The sequence below is a fragment of the Peromyscus maniculatus genome, chromosome 6, assembly GCF_049852395.1.
Source record: "Peromyscus maniculatus bairdii isolate BWxNUB_F1_BW_parent chromosome 6, HU_Pman_BW_mat_3.1, whole genome shotgun sequence".
Lineage (NCBI taxonomy): Eukaryota > Metazoa > Chordata > Mammalia > Rodentia > Cricetidae > Peromyscus > Peromyscus maniculatus.
The window spans coordinates 87,069,113-87,088,346 of record NC_134857.1 but is presented as its reverse complement, the minus strand read 5'-3'; the positions used below and the strand labels follow the sequence as shown (position 1 = coordinate 87,088,346).

Here is a 19,234-nt window from a genome sequence, read left to right as displayed (position 1 = left end):
GTGTATTACCCTGGCCTGTCATTTACCAAGGGACTAAAATAGCTACTAGCTTTGAGCAGTGCTTAGAGTTGGTCTTTGATTGAGTACTCTCAGGATGATAGAACAACAGAAATTCATTTCTTACAGTTCTAGAAACTGAAAAATCTAAGAACAAGTCTTCCTCGCTGTCTAGTTAGGCCCACTTCCTGGTAAACAGACTCTGTTGTTCTTTTTTTTTTTTTTTTTCATTATAACCTCAACCAGCAAAGAGAAGGACTAGCTAGATCTCTGGGATCTCTTTTATAAGAGCACAGATCCCAATTATGAATGTTCTGTGCTAATTACCTAATCACCTTCCTCAACTTCCACTTCAAACACTGTACCAATGGATTTAAACATATTGTTTTGAGGGATGGGTCACAAACATCTTTACCATAGCAATCTTCTGCAGCAGATGCAAGTTGATGTGCAAACTTCTACCAGTGGAGCTATGGTATCAAACAAAAACCCAAAACAAAAAAACCCAAAACCCAATAGTGCTTAAAGGTTCACTGGCAAACACAAATGCTGTCAGAAACCTCAGGAAGGCTTTGTAAGATAAATAACAATTCAGGCCTTTAGGATTTCTGAAATCTTTGCCTGATACCCACTATAATTTTAAGAAATAGCTCTTGGATTTTTATTGTGTCAACAAGCTACCATATGATCTGACAACTTACAGTAATTGGGTATATCTGATATACAAAGCCATAAAATTCTAAGCCATAAAATTCTAATTACTAGATACAAATGTAAATTGAGACATGATCAATCCCAATCAGACCCTGAAGTTGACAGTTAAACATGAGAGTAGCATAAATACTCGTGGTTCCCACTCCCAAAATTCTGACTTTCTTCTCCCAGGTGCACCTGTGATCTCCCAGGGCATTTCCTATAATCAAATCTCAGAGGAAAAGAAAGCTCAAGCCTCATTTATATAGTGTAGTTCTATAGAGAGAGGGAGGAAGGGAGGGAGGAAGAGAGAGAGAGAGAGAGAGAGAGAGAGAGAGAGAGAGAGAGGGAGGGAGGGAGGGAGGGAGGGGGAGAGGGAGGGAGAGAGAGAGAGAGAGAGAGAGAGAGAGAGAGAGAGAGAGAGAGAGAGAATCTGTAGGTACCACTTAAGATATGAGAGCTACAACTTTATAATCCCTTTACAGGACATTCCTGAAAGACAGGAGTGAATGGGCTGAACTTTGAACAATCAACCTTGTGCACTTTGCTTAAATGTAGAAATGGATAGATAAGGAATTATATAATGATTCATGGATTAAATCCAATTATTTGGATTCATTATCAGGTACTTGGAAGAAATGGAATTAGGAAATTGATGACAAAACACCAGAGGAAAAGGTATGGGGATAGAGATACCCAAATGACCATAAATATAAATTTAGTGTAAAACTTGAAAAGCTCTGAGCAGAAGTCTCAGTGTACATGCTTTAGTTTATTTCTAAATCAGTTACAACTTAGACTGGATAATTTATGAAGACTACAGTTCCCTGTATTTCCAGAAGCTAAGAAGTTGAAGATCAATGTGGCAAAAATTTGTTATCTGATGAAGGCTGTTGTCTAATTGCAAAGTGGAGTTTTGCTCTTATGCCCTCACATGGAGGTGTGTGGAAGAACAAGTCTTTTGTGAGGGCAGAGAGCTCACAACCTAACCACACTCGAAAGCCCCTACTTAACAGCATCACATTGGGTCTTAGTTTTCCAGGTATGAATTGTGAGGGAACACAAATCATTCAAATCATTGCATCTGGATCATAAGCAAATGAAAAGATTCCTATCACCATGGAATTAAGAAGTTAAAACAAAATTATATATCACTTTACACCTATTACAATGGCCCAAAATCAAATGGCTAGCACAAATGATACTGAAAATATGGAGAAATACTAGTAGTATGCATACAAAATTTACATTCACTTTAGAATAAATTTTGACATGGATTCAGGTTGTTTTTTTTTTTTGCCAACCTAAACATACCACTCAAAAATCATTTTCTTCTGGGTATTTACATAAGCAGATTGAAAACTTCCATCTACAAGCCATGTAGCAATTTCCTCTGAGATTAAAAGTCTCTATCATGCAGGTAAATTTCTTAAGAAATAGGATGTGGAAAGGAAGGTAAAATAATAGGATATTTTAAGATAGGATATTTACAAGGTTAATCCACAGGATGTTCCAAGGGGGATGGAAATGTTTATTCTTCAGAGAAGCTCTTAAACTCAGAAAGTAAATAACTTAAAGTTAGTTTGCAAGTCCATGAAGCTGATCAGATTCACTAATCACCTACTTCCCCTAAGCATATATAAGTAGTAAAAATTCCTGAAAGCCACTTCCAGACAAATGGAGCTTCCTAGAAAAGGTTCAGATGGGCAAAGCTGCCTGGAAGTGTCAGAGACCAGCCTAGCTTCCTGGAGGTAGCAGAGAGCAACCCAGCAGCCTGGAAAAGGTTCAGATCATCTGAGCTACCTGGAACTTATTGAGATGCCTATTGGCTGTGCAGTGTGCTCCAGCTTTCCAGCCTTCATAAGCTCTCACCTGTGTTGAGGTAGGCTTGTGTTAATGCTTCTGTCCTTGAATCATTTTCCTCTTGTGAGCAATCCCACACCCATACTCCTGTAAGTAACCCTAATGAAATTCACTGCTTCACCAAGCTGGACTTTTGTTCTTTGATCTGTTATCAGTTCCCTATCTGCTATACATTTAGGTATCTAAATGAGTAGACATTTGTTCATGTCTTCCCACGAATAATGTCAAACAATACCACACAGAAACTTGAGTATATACTTTTATAGTAACTTTACTTGTAATTGACAAAACTCCGAAGCAACCAGGATGTGTTCCAACAGGCAAATGACTAAAAATTTATGATACTGCCATATGATGGAATTGTTAAAATAATTCAATTATAATATTAAATTATAAAGAGTCATGGAGGAATCAAATAGCCATTGTTAGCTGGAGGCTACCTGAAAACCTGTGTACTGAATAATTCCAACTATGTGAAATGCTGATAAAGGCAAAATTACAAAGGCTTTAAAACAACTGTGATTGCCATGCTCAGCAGAAAGGAAGAATGAGTAAGTAGGGCATAGAAGATTTTAGGGCAATGAAACAATTATACCGTATGATTTTGTAAAGTAAATATACATGTTACTTACCCTTATAAATATAAATATGTTCAAAGATTGGTCAAAATCCACAGCACATATAACACCAAGAGTAACCTTTTTGAATGTATCATCATTGGCTTATCAATTGCAACAAATAGAAAACAGGAATATAAGATGCTCACAATAAAGGAGAAGATATTGGAGGTGAGGGAGTACATGAAATGTTTCCACTTTCCTGTGTCTCTAAAACTACTTAAACTATTCATTTTAAAAAGTGATAGAACACCTCTCAGGAAGTACATGAAGAGTCAATTAAATCAATTAAAGTTTTGTGTTGATTATACATTTTTATTTATCCACAATGTTGTAAAACAATGCTCTCTATCTAATTCCAAAATATTTTCACCAATAGGCAGCCACCTTTTACCCTTCTTCCAAGCTCTCAGCAATCACTGATCTCCATTCTACTTCAGTGGAATAAGCTAAACCAGATAGTGCATATACACTAAAACTGATGTTATGTGTTTTGTGTCTGCCTAATCTTCTTAGCATTGTGCTTCTGAATTCAGGCAGTTGTAGCATGTACCAATACACCATTCTTCTTATATATTACACATTCCTAATGCACTTCACCTGATGATGGACATTCGGATTGTTTCACTTTGGAAATGCTGCTGCAATGAACAGACTTGTGAAAACCTTTGTTTGGGAACCTGTTTTCAGCCAGACACGATGGTGTACACCTGCAACCTCAGCAAGAGAACATGGAGGCAGGAGGATCCGAAGTTTGTGGTTATGTTTGAGTATATAGAAAGTTCAAGACCAGCCTGAGCAACACAAAACTTAGTCTATACAAAAACATACATAGAAGTAACATTATATGAACTGAATGGTTATATTTGCGCGCGCACACCACACACACACACACACACACACACACACACATCAGACAAAAACAATTAGTTGAAAAATAGGCCATGAATATGGAGAGAGGAGAGGGGTATATGGGTGGGCTTGGAAGGAAGAAAGAGGAGGGAAAATGTTGTAATTATAGTCTCAAAATAAAAGCAAGCAGGCAAGAACTCTGTTTTTATGTCTCTGGAACTGCTGGGTCATATGGTAAATTTGTCATTTTTTTTTTTTTTGTGAAACTGCTAACCTGTTTCCAACAGTAGATATATAATTTATGATCTCAGCCAAAATGTGTAACTGTTCAAATTCTTTCCCATGCTTGCCAATAGCTGCTGTTGTGCAATATTTTAAAATTATAGTCATCCTAGTGAGTAAACTATTAGTAAAGCTGTCTATGTGTGGTATTAATTGCATTTTCCTATGACTAAGTATTTTGTTTTCATCTGTTTATTATTTATGTAATTTCTGAGGAAAAATGTCCACTAACATCCTTTGTCCATTTATGACTTGGCATTTAAATGTTATGTAGTTATTCATATTTCCATTGACACAGTAATTGTATGTGTATGGGGCACAATGTGATATTTCAATACATTATGCAATGTGCAATAATCAGAGCAACTGGGTTATCTTCTCTTCAGACATTCATCGTTTCTTTATAGTAGGACATTCAAAATCGTTTCTGTTAACTGATTTTTATTTATTTATTTATTTTGCCTTGGCAATAGATTAAGACACACGCTTTTCCACAGGAGGTTCTCTTGACCAATGAAGATCCGAGAGCCTCCGATGCTCACTCTAGCTGCACAGACAGCTGGTCCTTCAGTGCAAGCGGTACTCACCGGCCTCTTGTCTGCCCTGCTCCTTGCGCGCGTCCCGCCAGCCATGACAGCCAAGCAATACAAAGTGCTCTGGGGAGTGAGCTCCGGATCTAAAGACCTACGACCGCTGGCGTACCGAGTTCCCCGGGGGCAGTCCTCTGGCTAGCACCTGAGCCTGCTACTGTAGCCTCGGCTGTGACGTCAAGGCCGGAAACTGTGGTTCCCGCGAGACAGCAGCTGAAGTCGGTTGCCCGGGAAACACGCATAAGTAGATGACTGGTTCGGGATGGAGGCGGAGACATCCTTGAGGTCTCTGCAGCCAAACCTTTCAGCCCCGAGCTGGAACAGAATCTGAGCTGATGCATGCTCTAAGTCAGCCAGGTGGGGGCAGTTTTGAGACGTAATCATAGAACAATCATTTAACTTTGTGAAACTGATTTTTTTTCCCACTTAGTAAGTTGGAAAAGGTGAGCAAATACAAAGTAGCTTTCTTTTTAGACTCATCTAAATTATATTTTATATCTAAATTACTAACAATTTATTTACATGTACCTTATGATTAGGTTTTATTTCTCCATACATGTACCTTAAAAATTTTTCAAAAACAAAAGAACAAAACGTGGTTGAAGACGTAAATTGTTTTGAGACAGGGTCTCATGTAACCCAGATTGGCCAGGAATTGGTTGGGGCTGAGAGTGACCTTGAACTCCTGATTCTCCTGCTTCTACTTCTAGAGTGCAGGCATTAAAGGCTTGTGTGCTACTATTCTTGTTTAGTCACCACTGGAGAAGCCAGGGCTACTTCCACATCTGGCCGGCATAATACCCACTGAAGAACTTTTATAACATGTCCAATTTCTTCAAATATGAAGGATGCTTCCTATTATGTGCTTGATCAGGAACAATATATTTAACTCACAGGCATTGTTTAAAATAATTTGTATACTATTGAATGTAGCAGCTTTTAAGTAACCTGAGGTATAATTGCACATTAGAACTTTTTTTCATGTTTGGGCTTTTAATGTTTCTTTTTTATTATAGACATTATTGTCACATCGAGGTTCTACTCTGTGCCCTAGTTATTAAATACAAACTTTTTAGTGGTATTTTTTTAACCATTCAAAGTGTTATCATTACAGATTGTCCTATTAAGCTTGGCATCTTAGTAACTGTTCTGTTGTTATGAAGAAACACAATGACCAAAGCAACTTTTATAGTAGAAAGCATTTAATTGGGGGCTTGTTGAGGTTTCCCAGGTTTAGTCCATTGTTATAATGGAGAGGAGCATGCAGCCTGCAGCAAGGCACCAGAGCAGTGGCTGAGAGCTGCATCCTGATCTATGGGCAGAGAGAGAAAAAGAGGGACTCTGGGCTTGGCATGAGCTTTTGAAAACTCAGATACTAACCCCAGTGACACACTTCCTCCAACAAGGTATAGTTCTTAATCCTTTTAATCCTTTCAAATAGTGTCACCCCTTGGTGACTAAGCATTCATGTATATGAGTTTGTGGGGCAATTTTTATTCAAAACACCACTGTTGGCTTGACCCCCCGGTTTCAATTTCCTGAAGCCCATCCTCATCTGCACACTTCTACTGTCAGTATTACCCTTTTATGTTTATACCATGTGTGATCTACTACTCTCTCTATGACTGTCCTTTCAAGCCTCTTCCCCCCTCTGTCCTGGACACCTGCCTAGTTTCCTGGCATCTACAGTGGTGAAAGAAAATAGCCCCGCTGCCAGGATACAAGATTAACTCAAAAAAATCAGTAGCCCCCTATATACAAATGATAAATGGGCTGAGAAAGAAATCAGAGAAGCATCACTCTTTACAATAGCCACAAATAATATAAAATACCTTGGGGTAAACTCTAACCAAGCAAGTGAAAGAACTATTTGATGAGAACTTTAAGTCTCAAAAGAAAGAAATCAAAGAAAACATTAGAAAATGGAAGGATCTCCCATGCTCATGGATAGGTAGGATCAACACAATAAAAATGGCAATCTTACCAAAAGCAATCTACAGATTCAATGCAATCCTCATCAAAATCCCAACACAATTCTTCACAGACTTGGAAAGAACAATACTTAACTTTATATGGAAAAAAAAAAACCTAGGATAGCTGAAAGAATCCTGTATAATAAAGCAACCACTGGAGGCATCATAATCCCTGACCTCAAGCACTACTATAGAGCTATAGTAATAAAAACAGCTTGAGACTGGCATTAAAACCGATATGTGGACCAACAGAATCTAATTGAAGACCCTGACATTAATCCACATACCTATGAATATATGATTTTCAACAAAGAAGCCAAAACTGTACCACGGGAGAAAAAGCATCTTCAACAAATGGTGCTGGCATTACTGGATGTCAACATGCATGCAGAAGATTGCAAATAGATCCATATCTGTCACCATGCACAAAACTCAAGTCCAAGTGGATCAAAGACCTCAACATAAATCCAGTTACACTGAACATGATAGAAGAGAAAGTAGGAAGTAGCCTTAAACGCATCAGCACAGGAGACCCCTACCTAAATATAACACCAGTAGCACAGACACTGAGAGAAACAATTAATAAATGGGACCTCCTGAAACTGAGAAGCTTTTGTAGATGAAAGGACATGGTCAATAAGACAAAATGACAGTCTACAGAATGGGAAAAGATCTTCACCAATCCCACATCTGACAGAGGGCTGATCTCCAAAATAAAGAGAGAACTAGAAAAGCTAGACTTCAAAATACTGAACAATCAATCCAATTGAAAAATGGGCTAAAGAGCTTAACAGAGAATTCTCAACAGAAGAATCTCAAATGACTGAAAGACATTTAAGGAATTTCTCAACATCCTTAGTCATCAGGGAAATGCAAATCAAAACGACTCTGACATACCATCTTACACCTGTCAGAATGGCTAAGGTCAAAAACACTGAGGACAGCTTATGTTGGAGAGGATGTGGAGCAAAGGGAACTCTCCTCCACTGTTGGTGGAGCTGCAAACTTGTACAGCCACTCTGGAAATGAGTATAGCAGTTTCTAAGAAAATTGGAAATAAGTCTTCCTCAAGACCCAGCTATAACACCCAGCTATATACCCAAGGAATGCTCAATCTTACCACAAAGGACACATGCTCAACTATGTTCATATCAACATTAGTCATAATAGCAAGAACCTGGAAACAACCTAGATTCCCCCCAACTGAAGAATGGATAAAGAAGATGTGGCACATATACACAATGGAGTACTACTCAGTAGTAAAAAAACAATGACATCATGAAATTTGTAGGCAAATGCATGTAACTAGAAGACATCATCCTGAGTGAGGTAACCCAGATTCAGAAGGACAAATATAGTATGTACTCACTCATAAGTGGAAACTAGATGTGAGGGAAGGTATGGCCAGACTGCAACCCACAGCTCCAGAGAGGCTAGCTAGCAGGGAAAGACCATAGGAGGGACACATGGATGGCCCATCAAAGGAGAAGTGGATGAGTTCTACATGAGCAGACTGGAAGTGGGGAGTGGCAGATAGCGACGAGTCGGGGGTGAGAATATGGGGAATGAGATGGTCAAGCTGGAACAAGAACAGAGTTGGAGGACAGGGAGGGAAATAACATGATAGATGAGGACATCATAGGAATGGGAAAAGGCAGGGTGCTGGGGAGGCTCTCAGGAATCCACAAGGATGACCCCACCTGGGAGTGCTAGCAGTGGTCTAGAGGGTGCTTGGACTGGTCTGCTCTGGTGACAGGTCTAGTGAATTCCCTAACTGCCATCATAAAGCCTTTGTCCAGGGACTGATGGAGGCAGATGCAGAGATCCATAGCCCGGTGCCAGGCTGAGCTCCAGTAATCCAATCCATGAGAGAGGAGGGATTCTGCAGGTAGGGATGTTGAGATCATGATGGGAAGACATGCAGAGATGACCACCATACTGGTGGAAGCCCATGAACTGTAAACTAGTGGCTGTGGAACCTCCATGGGACTAGACTAGGCCTTTTGGATATGGAAGACAGTTGTTTGACTCAAACTGTTTGGGGGGCACCCAGGCAAGGGGATTATGATCCGTCACTGTTGCATGGTCAGGCTTTTGGAAGCCTGGGTGCCTATGATGTGATGCCTTGTGCAGCCTTGGGGGTGCCTGGACTGTGAGGGAAGAGGGAGAGGGAGAGGGAGAGGGGGAGGGGGAGGGGGAGGGGGAGGGGGAGGGGGAGGGGGAGAGGGAGAGAGGGAGAGAGGGAGAGGGAGAGAGGGAGAGAGGGAGAGAGGGGAAGGGGAAGAGGGAGAGAGAGAGGGAGAGAGGGGGAGGGGAAGAGGGAGAGGGAGAGGGAGAGAGGGGGAGGGGGAGAGGGAGAGGGAGAGGGAGAGGGAGAGGGAGAGGGAGAGGGAGAGGGAGAGGGAGAGGGGCTGGGACCTGCCTAGGCTCAGTGTGTAGGGCTCTGCTGACTCCCCATGTGAGATCTTGATTTGGGGGATGTGGGGAAGTGGGGTGGCTTGGGAGGGAGGGCTGGAAGGTGGGAGGAGGGAGGAGAGATCTGTGGGTGGTATGTAGAGTGAGTAGAAAATTTCTTAATAAAGAAAAATTTTAAAAAAAGAAAATAGCTCCCCAAGACTCACAGGGAGTGGCACATTTAGGAGGTGTGGCCTTGTTGGAGTAGGTGTGGCTTTTTGCAGAAGCATGTCACTGGAGGTGGGCTTTGAGATCTCAGAAGCTCAAGCCAGGCCTAGTGTGTCTCAGTTTTTTCCTGCTGCCCTCAGATCAAGATGTAGAACTCTCAGCTACCTCTCCAGCATCATGTCTGCCTGCTATGGTAATAATGGACTAAACTTCTGAACTGTAAATAACCCCCAATTAAGTGTTTTCCTTTATAAGAGTTGCCATTGTCATGTTGTCTCTTCACAGCAATAGAAACCCTAACTAAGACATCTACCCTCCCTTGCTTGCCTGCAGACATGCACAAATAGAAAATTAGAGCTATGATCTACATTTCACATAGAACATGCAGTGTTTATCTTTCTAGTTTGGGCTACATCATTATAATATTTTTCAGTACCATCCATTTTCCATGACAAATTTGATAATGTCATCATATGACTGAATAAAATTCATCTGTGTGTACACACCACATATTTCCTCTGTTGGTTGGTACCTAAAATTATTCTATTTTGTTAATATTGTGAAAACAGCAGCAGTAAACATGGATTGCAGGAAACAAGAATCCTTTGACTCCGTGCCCAGAAGTAATAGAGCTGGGTCACATGTTGCTGCGTTTTAGCTCCACACTAATTTCTATTGTCATCTCACCAATTTATACTCCGTCTTAAGTGAATAAGTATTCCCCTTTCCTCACATACTCTCCAGAATGTGTTCTCATTATTTTCTTGGTGCTAGCCATTCAGGCAGGGAGTGAGTCTTGGAATAGTTTTCACTACATTCCTGATATCTAAGGATCTTGGGCATTAACAAAAAAGTATTTATTGGCTATTTGTATTTCTTCTTTGAAAACTTTCTGATCAGCTTCCTAGCCCAGTTTTTGAATGAGTTGTTTATTTTTCTGGTATTTGTCTTTTGAGTTCTTTGTACATTCTAGGTAGCAATTCTCCTTCAGCTAAATAGCTAGCAAAGATTTCCTCTCATTCTTCTGACTTGGTTAACTGTTTCCTTCACTATACAGAAGACTTTTTAATGTTATGATACTAGTTGATATCCTATTGGTTGATAATTGGCCCAATTACTGACTCAATTGGAGTCCTATTCAGAAAGACTTACCTACCTTGAAGTATTTCCCCCACATTTCTCTTCTAGTAATTTCATATTTTTAGGTCTTGTGGTAATTAACGTCTTAGATTCATTTGGAATTGTTTTGTGCAATGTGCAAGATAAGGATTTCATTCTTCATACATAGATATTTTGTTTTCCCTGCATTTTCCTGCATAATAAAGTTGAAATGTTGCCTTTCCTCTACTGAGTATTCTTGGCATCTATCAAAAATATCTGAGTCTTCCATTCCATTGATCTATATGACTTTTTCTGCCAATATCATGCTGTTTTTTATTTTTCTGATGAACATAAATGCAAAATTCTCAACAAAGCACTTATCATTTTAACTTAACAACATGCCAAAAGGATCACTCATCACCACCAGGTAGTTCTTTATTTGAGGGATGAAGAGTTGGTTCAAAACATGCAAACCTGTATATCACATAAATGGACGTGGGGACAAAAATAACATCATCATTTTTTTTGATGGGTGAATAAAAAATGTTTGTTTTTTCTTTGTATTTTTAAACATGTTGTTACAAAACTAGTATATTCTTTTTTAATTTTTACTTTATCTGTTTTTAATTTTTAAAAGTTTTTTTTTATATTTTTTTATTTTACAATACTATTCAGTTCTACATAATAGCCACAGATTCCACTGTTCTCTCCCTTCCTGCCCCCTCCCCTTCCCCCCAGCCCACCCCCCTATCCCCACCTCCTTCAGATCAAGGTCTCCCCTGAGGACTGGGATCGACCTGATAGACTCAGTCCAGGCAGGTCCAGTCCCCTCCTCCCAGATTGAGCCAAGCGTCCCTGCATAAGTCCCAGGTTTCAAATAGCTAACTCATGCAATGAGCACAGGACCTAGTACCACTGCCTAGATGCCTCCCAAACAGATCAAGCCAATCGTCTGTCTCACCTATTCAGAGGGCCTAATCCAGTTGGGGGCCCCTTAGCCTTTGGTTCATAGTTCATGTGTTTCCATTCGTTTGGTTATTTGTCCCTGTGTTTTATCCAACCTTGGTTTCAACAATTCAAGCTCATATAAACCCTCCTCTTTCTCACTAATTAGACTCCCAGCGCTCCACCCGGGGCCTAGCCGTGGATGTCTGCATCCAGATTCCTCAGTCCTTGGATGGGGTTTCTGGCACAACTATTAGGGTGTTTGGCCATCCCATCACCAGAGTAGGTCAGTCCCGGCTGTCTCTCGATCATTACCAGCAGTCTTTTGTGGGGGTATCTTTGTGGATTTCTGTGGGCCTCTTTAGCAATTTGTTTCTTCCTTTTCTCACGTGGTCTTCATTTACCATGGTCTCCTATTCCTTGCTCTCCCTCTCTTTTCTTGATCCAGCTAGGATCTCCCGCTCTCTTTCCCTCAACCCTCGCCCTTCATTGCTCCCACTCATGTCCAGGCTGTTCATGTAGATCTCATCCATTTCTCCATGTCTTTCTTGGGATCCCGTTTTCCAGGTAGCCTCACTGGTGATGTGAGTAGCAGTCCAGTCATCCTTTTTCCACATCTAGCATCCTCCTATGAGTGAGTACATACCATATTTGTCTTCCTGAGTCTGGGTTACCTCACTCACGATGATTTTTTCTAGATCCATCCATTTGCCTGGAAACCTCATGATGTCATTGTTTTTCTCTGCTGAGTAGTATTCCATTGTGTATATGTGCCACAATTTATTTATCCATTCTTCAGTTGAAGGGCATCTAGGTTGTTTCCAGGTTTTGACTATTACAAACAATGCTGATATGAACATAGCTGAGCAAGTGCTCTTGTGGTATGATTGAGCATTTCTTGGGTATATGCCCAGGAGTGGTATAGCTGGATCTTGGGGGAGATTGATTCCCAATTTTTTAAGAAAGCGCCATATTGATTTCCAAAGTGGTTGTACAAGCTTGCATTCCCACCAGCAGTGGAGGAGAGTTCCACATCCTCTCCACATGTGACAGAGGACTGATATCCAGAATATATAATGAACTCAAGAAATTAGACATCAAAACAACCAGCAGTCCAATTGAGAAATGGGCTTTAGAACTAAACAGAGAATTCTCAACAGAGGAAACTCAAATGGCTGAAAGACATTTAAGGCATTGCTCAACATCCCTAATTATCAGGGAAATGCAAAGCAAAACAACTCTGAGATACCTAACCTTACGCCTGTCAGAATGGCTAAGATCAAAAACACTGAAGACACATCATCATTTTTATAGATGAAGAAAAGGCTTTTGACAAAACTCAATATCCCTTATGATAAATTTTTTTAAGACACCCAGAGGAGAAGAAACATTCTTAGAGGCTAGAGAGAGACTCAGTGGTTAAGATGTCATACTATTCTTCCAGAGGATCTAATTTCAGACCCACCCAAATGCCCTTAATAAATGGCTCACAACTCTCCATCATTGCTAGGAGTCTTAGCAGGGGACATCCTAGAGATTTCCCTAGCACCAGGTTTCTCCCCAACCCCATAATAGCTCACTCTATCAAAATATCATTTTCATTATTCTCCTTCTCTGTCCCTCCCCCAACTTGACCACCTGGAACCCTCATGTTCGAATGCCCCATCCTCTGTCCTCGACTGCCCCCTCCCAGTGTACCAAGAGATCTTAATCATTTCCTTTTCCTGGGTAGATCCACCTGTGTCCCACTTAGTGTACTCCTTTGTACCTGGCTTCTTTTGGGTTGCAGATTATATCCTGGTTATTCTTTGCTTTGTATCTAATAGTCAACTTATGAGTGAGTACATACCCTGTTGGTCTTTCTGAGTCTGGGTTACCTCACTCAGGGTGTTTTTCTCTAGTTCCATCCATTTGCCTGCAAATTTCATGATGTCATTGTTTTTTTTATATCTGAGTAATATTCCATTGTGTATATGTGCCACATTTTCTTCACTCACTCTTTGGTTGAGGGGGCAACTAGGCTATTTCCAGGTTCTGATTACTGCAAATAATGCTGCATAAACATAGTTGAGCAAATGTTCTTGTGGTGTGGTTGAGCAACTTTTGGATATATGCCCAAGAGTAGTATTGCTGGGTCTTGAAGTAGGTTGATTCCCGATTTTCTGAGAAACCACCATACTGATTTCCAGAGTGGCTGTACAAGATTGCATTCCTACCAGCAGTGCAGGAGAATTCCCCTTGCTCCACATTCTCTCCAAAATAAGCTGTCACCAGTGTTTTTTTTTTTTTATCTTAGCCATTCTGACGGGTGTAAGATGGTATCTCAGTTTCATTTTGATTTGCATTTCCCTGATGGCTAAGGATATTGAGCAGTTCCTTAAATTTCTTTCAGCCATTTGAGATTTTTCTGTTGAGAATTCTCTGTTTAGATCTGCACTCCATTTTTAATTGGACTATTTGGGATTTTGATGTCTAGTTTCTTGAGTTCTTTATATATTTTGGATATCAGCTCTCTGTCAGATGGGGGGTTGGAAAATATCTTTTCCCGTACTGTAGGCTGTCATTTTGCCTTATTGACTGTGTCTTTTGCCCTACAAAAGTGTCTTGGTTTTGTGAGGTCCCATTTATTAATTGTTGCTCTCAGTGTCTGTGCTACTGGAATTATATTTGGGAAGTGGTCTCCTGTGCCAATGTGTTCAAGGCTACTTCCCACTTTCTGTTCTATTAGGTTCAGTGTAACTGGTCTTATACTAAAGTTTTTGATCCACTTGGACTTGAGTTTTGTGCATGGCAATAGGTATGGGGTCTATTTGCAATTTTCTACATGTTGACATCCAGTTACACCAGCATCATTTGTTGAAGATGCTTTCTTTTTTCCATTGTACAATTTTGGCTTCTTTGTCAAAAATCAGGTGTTCATAGGTGTGTTGATTAATGTCAGGGTCTTCAGTTCATTTCCATTGATCCACATGTCTGTTTTTATGCCAATACCAAGCTGTTTCCAAGCTGTTTCTATTATTATAGCTCAATAGTAGAGCTTGAAGTCAAGGATGGTGATACCTCCTCTATTGTATAGGATTATTATGGCTATCCTGGGTTTTTTGTTTTTCCATATGAAGTTAACTATTGTTCTTTTAAGTCTGTGATGAATTGTGTTGTGATTTGGATGGAGATTTCATTGACTCTGTAGACTGCTTTTGGTAAGACTGCCATTTTTACTATGTTAATCCTACCTATCTAAAAGCATGAGAGATCTTTCCATTTTCTGATATTTTCTTCAATTTCTTTCTTCAGAGATTCAAAGTTCTTGTCATACAGACATTTTTCTTGTTTGGTTAGAGTAACCCCCAAGGTATTTTATGTCATTTGTGGCTATTGTAAAGGATGATATTTCCCTGATTCCTTTTTCAGTCCATTTATCATTTGTATGGAGGAGGGCTATTGATTTTTTTTTAGTTAATCTTGTGTCTCTCCACATTGCTTAAGGTGGTTATCAGTTTTAAGAGTTCCTTGGTAGACTTTTTGGGGTAACTTATGTATACTATCAAATCATCTTCAATAATTTCTGCAAGGTAAAGTTTGACTTCTTTCTTTCCAGTTTATATTCCCTTGATCTAATTTGTTGTCTTTTTGCTCTAGCTAGGACTTCAAGTATTATATTGAATAGGTATGGAAAGAGTGGACAGCCTTGTCTTGTTCCTTATTTTAGTGGAATTGCTTTGAGTTTCTCTCCATTTAGTTGATGTTGGCTGTTGGCTTGCTGTATATTGCTTTTACTATGTTTAGGTATGTTCCTTGTATCCCTGATCTCTCTAAGACTTTTAATCGTGAAGGTGTCTTGGATTTTGTCAAAGGCTTTTTCAGCATCTAATGTGATGATCATGTGGTTTTTTTCTTTCAATTTGTTTATATGGTTAATTACACGGACAGATTTCCATATATTGAACCATCCCTGCATCTCTGGGATGAAGCCTGCATTCCTCCACTGCTGGTGAGAGTGCAATCTTGTACAGCCACTCTGGAAATCAGGATGGAAGTTTCTCAGAAGACTGGCAATCACCCAATCTCATGATCCAGCAATATCATGCCTGGGCATATACCCAAAAGTTGCTCAACCATACTACAAGGACATTTGCTCAACTGTGTTCATAGCAGCATTATTAGTAATAACCAGAACCTGAAAACAACCTAGATGCGTCTTAACCAAAGAATGGGTAAAGAAAATCTAGTACATTTACACAATGGAGTATTACTCAGTGGTTAAAAAACAAACAAACAAACAAATAAATAAATAAATAAATAAAAATAAATAAATAAAAACATCAAGAAACTTGCAGGCAAATGGATGGAACTAGAGAAAATCATCCTGAGAGAGGTAATCTATACCCAGAAAGACAAATATGGTGTGTAGTCACAATTTGATCATTAGATGCAAAGCAAAGGCAAGATACATTCCACAACCCCTGAGAAGCTAGGAAAAGAGAATGACCCTAAGAGGAACACATACGGATTGCCCCAGGAAGGGGAAAGGGTTAAAATGTCCTGGGTAAATTTGGAGGGGAGAATGGAGCAAAAGCAATGGTGAGTGGGAACCTGAGGGTTCAAGATGGCCAAGTTGGGGGAGGTATGGTGATGGATAGCAATTAAAGAGATATTTTGACAGAGTGAGCCATTATGGGGTTAGGGAGAAATCTGGTGCTAGGGAAATCCCCAGCAACTCACAAGGATGTCCCCAGCTAAGACACCTAGCAATGGTGAAGAGGGTACTTGAACTAGCCTTCCCCTGTACTCAGATTGGTAACTACCCTAATTGTCTTCATAGAACCTACATCCAGTGACTGATGGAAGCAGATGCAGAGACCCACAGTGAAGCACTAGGCCAAGATCCTGGAGTTCAGTTGAAGAGAGGGAGGAGGGATTAGAGGACCAAGGGGGGGGGACAAGATCATGATGGGAAAAACCACAGAGACAGCTGCTGACCCAACCTAGTGGGAGTTCTTAGATTCTGGACTAGCAGCTGGGGAGCCTGCATGGGACCACAATAGGTCCTCTAAATGATGGTAACAGTTGTGTGGCTTGATCTGTTTGTCAGTCCTGTGGGAATAGGTCCAGGACTTATCCTGGGTACATGAACTGGCTGTTTAGAGCCCATTCCCTATGGTGCGATGCCTTACTCAGTCTTGATGCAGAAGGGAGGGGCTTGGCTCTGCCTCAACTTGGTATGCCAGCCTATGTTGAAATAACAAGAGAGGCCTTACTCCCTCAGGAGTGGATGGGGTGGGGTGAGGGGTGGTGAGGGGGTGGGAGAGTGAAAGGGAAGGGGAAGAGTGGTTGGTTTGTAAAACGAAAAAAACTATTTTAAATAAAAAATTAAGAAGAAAGAAAGCACAATAAAAATACAAAAAGAAGCTTAAGTTCTCTTATTTGAGCATATGATTCTATACATAAGACCCTAAATTTTCTTCCATAAAAACCTAGAATTGATAAATATTTTTTGATATATATTATAATTAACTTAATTTCACATATCAGCCACAGATTCCCATGTCCTCCCTCCTCCCACCCCCTCAGCTCTCCCCCCAACCCACCCACCCCATTCCCACGTCCTTCAAGGCAAGGTCTCCCCTGGGGAGTCAGCCCAGCCTGGTAGACTCGACCGAGGCAGGTCCAGTCTCCTCCTCCCTACACTAAGGCTGAGCAAAGTGTCCTAGCATAGGCCCCAGCCTCCAAAAAGCCAGCCTATGCACCAAGGACAGGTCCCAGCTCCACTGCCTGGGGGCCTCCCAAACAGTTCAAGTCAATCAACTGTCTTACTTATCCAGAGGGCCTAGTCCAGTTCCATGATAAATATTTTTCATAAAGTTTCTGGATACAGAATTAACACAAAATTCAATGACCTTCCTATATGCTAACAGCAGAAATGTTGATGAAGAAAGTAGGGAACAATCTTATTTGTAATTGCCTCATAAAACACCCTTAAATAAGCCAAGAAAGTGAAAAGCACCTACAAGGAAAACTTTAAAATATTTAAGAGAGAAATTGAAGCAAGTAGGCAATAGAAAAAAATCTCAGATGCTCATGGATTGGGACAATGAATATTATTAAAATGCTTTCTTATGAAAATAAATCTACATATTTAATGCAATTATCATCAAAATATCAGCATCAGTTAATTTGCAAAAAGGTTTCCATTAGTGGGTTGAACTGCTTCCTGGGTGTAGAGAGAAAGTCCCTTAATGTTGGTAGGATAGGAACCTGGGTGTAAAGTTTCATTAGTTAGTGACTAACATGGGCCTTTTCCTCTATGGAAGTCAAATGGGAAGATAATATTTGGCATGAACCAGAAGCTGATGGCATTCTCTTTGTCCAAAGCCCACCAGGAGCCAGTTTTGTCTATTTGTACTACAAATAGAAAGTATGTATTTAGGGATAGCCAGTGCCTTGATCTAAAATCATCTTCCTGTTATAAACAACTCTGTAATTGGACATTTCCTTTCGTGACTGCCTGATCTCAAATAACTGACTCAGAGGCCAAATATGAATTATAAATGCTTGGCTGATAGCTCAGGCTTGTTACTAGCTAACTCATACATTCAATTTAACCCATATTTCTATTTATGCTTTGCCACATGGTGATACCTTTATTAGCATGGCATGTTTACCTCTTTCTTCTTCTGCATCTGAGTGGTGACTCCTCACTCTACCCTTCTCCTTTCCATCATCCTTAGTTTGGTCACCCTACCTATACTTTCTGCCTGGCTACTGACCAATCAGCATTTTATAAAACTAATTTGAGTGACAAATCTTTACAGTATACACAAGGATTATTCCAGAACATCCCCCCACTTTTTTCCTTTTATTTTATTTTACAATACCATTCAGTTCTACATAACAGCCACAGATTCCCTTGTTCTCCCCCTTCCTGCCTCCCTCCCCTTCCCCCAGGACAACCCCCATACCCACCTCCTCCAGGGCAAAGCCTCCCCCGAGGACTGAGATCAACCTGGTAGACTCAGTCCAGGCAGGTCCAGTCCCCTCCTCCCAGATTGAGCCAAGCGTCCCTGCTTAAGTCCCAGGATGCAAACAGCTAACTCATGCAATGAGCACAGGACCTGGTAACACTGCTGAGATGCCTCCCAAACAGATCAAACCAATCGACTATCTCACCAATTCAGAGGGCCTGATCCAGTTGGGGGCCCCTCAGCCTTTGGTTCATAGTTCATGTGTTTCCATTCATTTGGCTATTTGTCCCTGTGCTTTATCCAACCTTGGTTTCAACAATCCTTGCTCATATAAACCCTCCTCTTTCTTGCTAATTAGACTCCCGGTGCTCCACCTGGGGCCTAGCTGTGGATGTCTGCATCCAGATTCCTCAGTCCTTGGATGGGGTTTCTGGCACAACTATTAGGGTGTTTGGCCATTCCATCACCAAAGTAGGTCAGTCCTGGCTGTCTCTTGACCATTGCCAGCAGTCAGTTGTGGGGGTATTACGGTGGTATTCTATTTGTAATGAAATGTGATTTTCATTGTATGTTAATAAAGTTGGCCAGGGGTCATCGCTATTAGAGCCATAGAAAGAGCATGGCGGTGGTGGCGCACGCCTTTAATCCCAGCACTTGGTAGAAGAGCTAGGTAGATCTCCGTGTGTTTAGGGATACAACCAGCATTGGAGACATACGTCTTTAAGACCTGGGGGGCT

The 19,234-nt window shown here is 40.7% G+C and overlaps 1 protein-coding gene and 1 long non-coding RNA gene across 3 annotated transcripts in view; one reads left to right on the top strand and one right to left on the bottom strand.

Annotated features, from left to right (window-relative positions):
* The window catches only part of Lrif1 (ligand dependent nuclear receptor interacting factor 1), an 86,973-nt gene extending 81,906 nt beyond the window's left edge, over positions 1-5,067 (bottom strand). The window contains exon 1 of one of the 2 annotated variants that reach the window (XM_076574789.1): positions 4,892-5,067. Coding sequence is in view for 1 of the 2 variants with exons in the window: in XM_042279680.2 (XP_042135614.1) it covers positions 4,892-4,936 (45 nt within the window). In the remaining variant the exon portion in view is untranslated. The remainder of the gene's footprint in view (positions 1-4,891) is intronic. The other variant, XM_042279680.2, reaches the window with a different exon arrangement.
* A 76-nt stretch (positions 5,068-5,143) lies between these two features.
* Positions 5,144-19,234, top strand: part of LOC143273951 (uncharacterized) — a 55,232-nt gene continuing 41,141 nt past the window's right edge. Inside the window, exon 1 of the long non-coding RNA XR_013052294.1 lies at positions 5,144-5,337. This is a non-coding gene — a long non-coding RNA (uncharacterized LOC143273951). The remainder of the gene's footprint in view (positions 5,338-19,234) is intronic.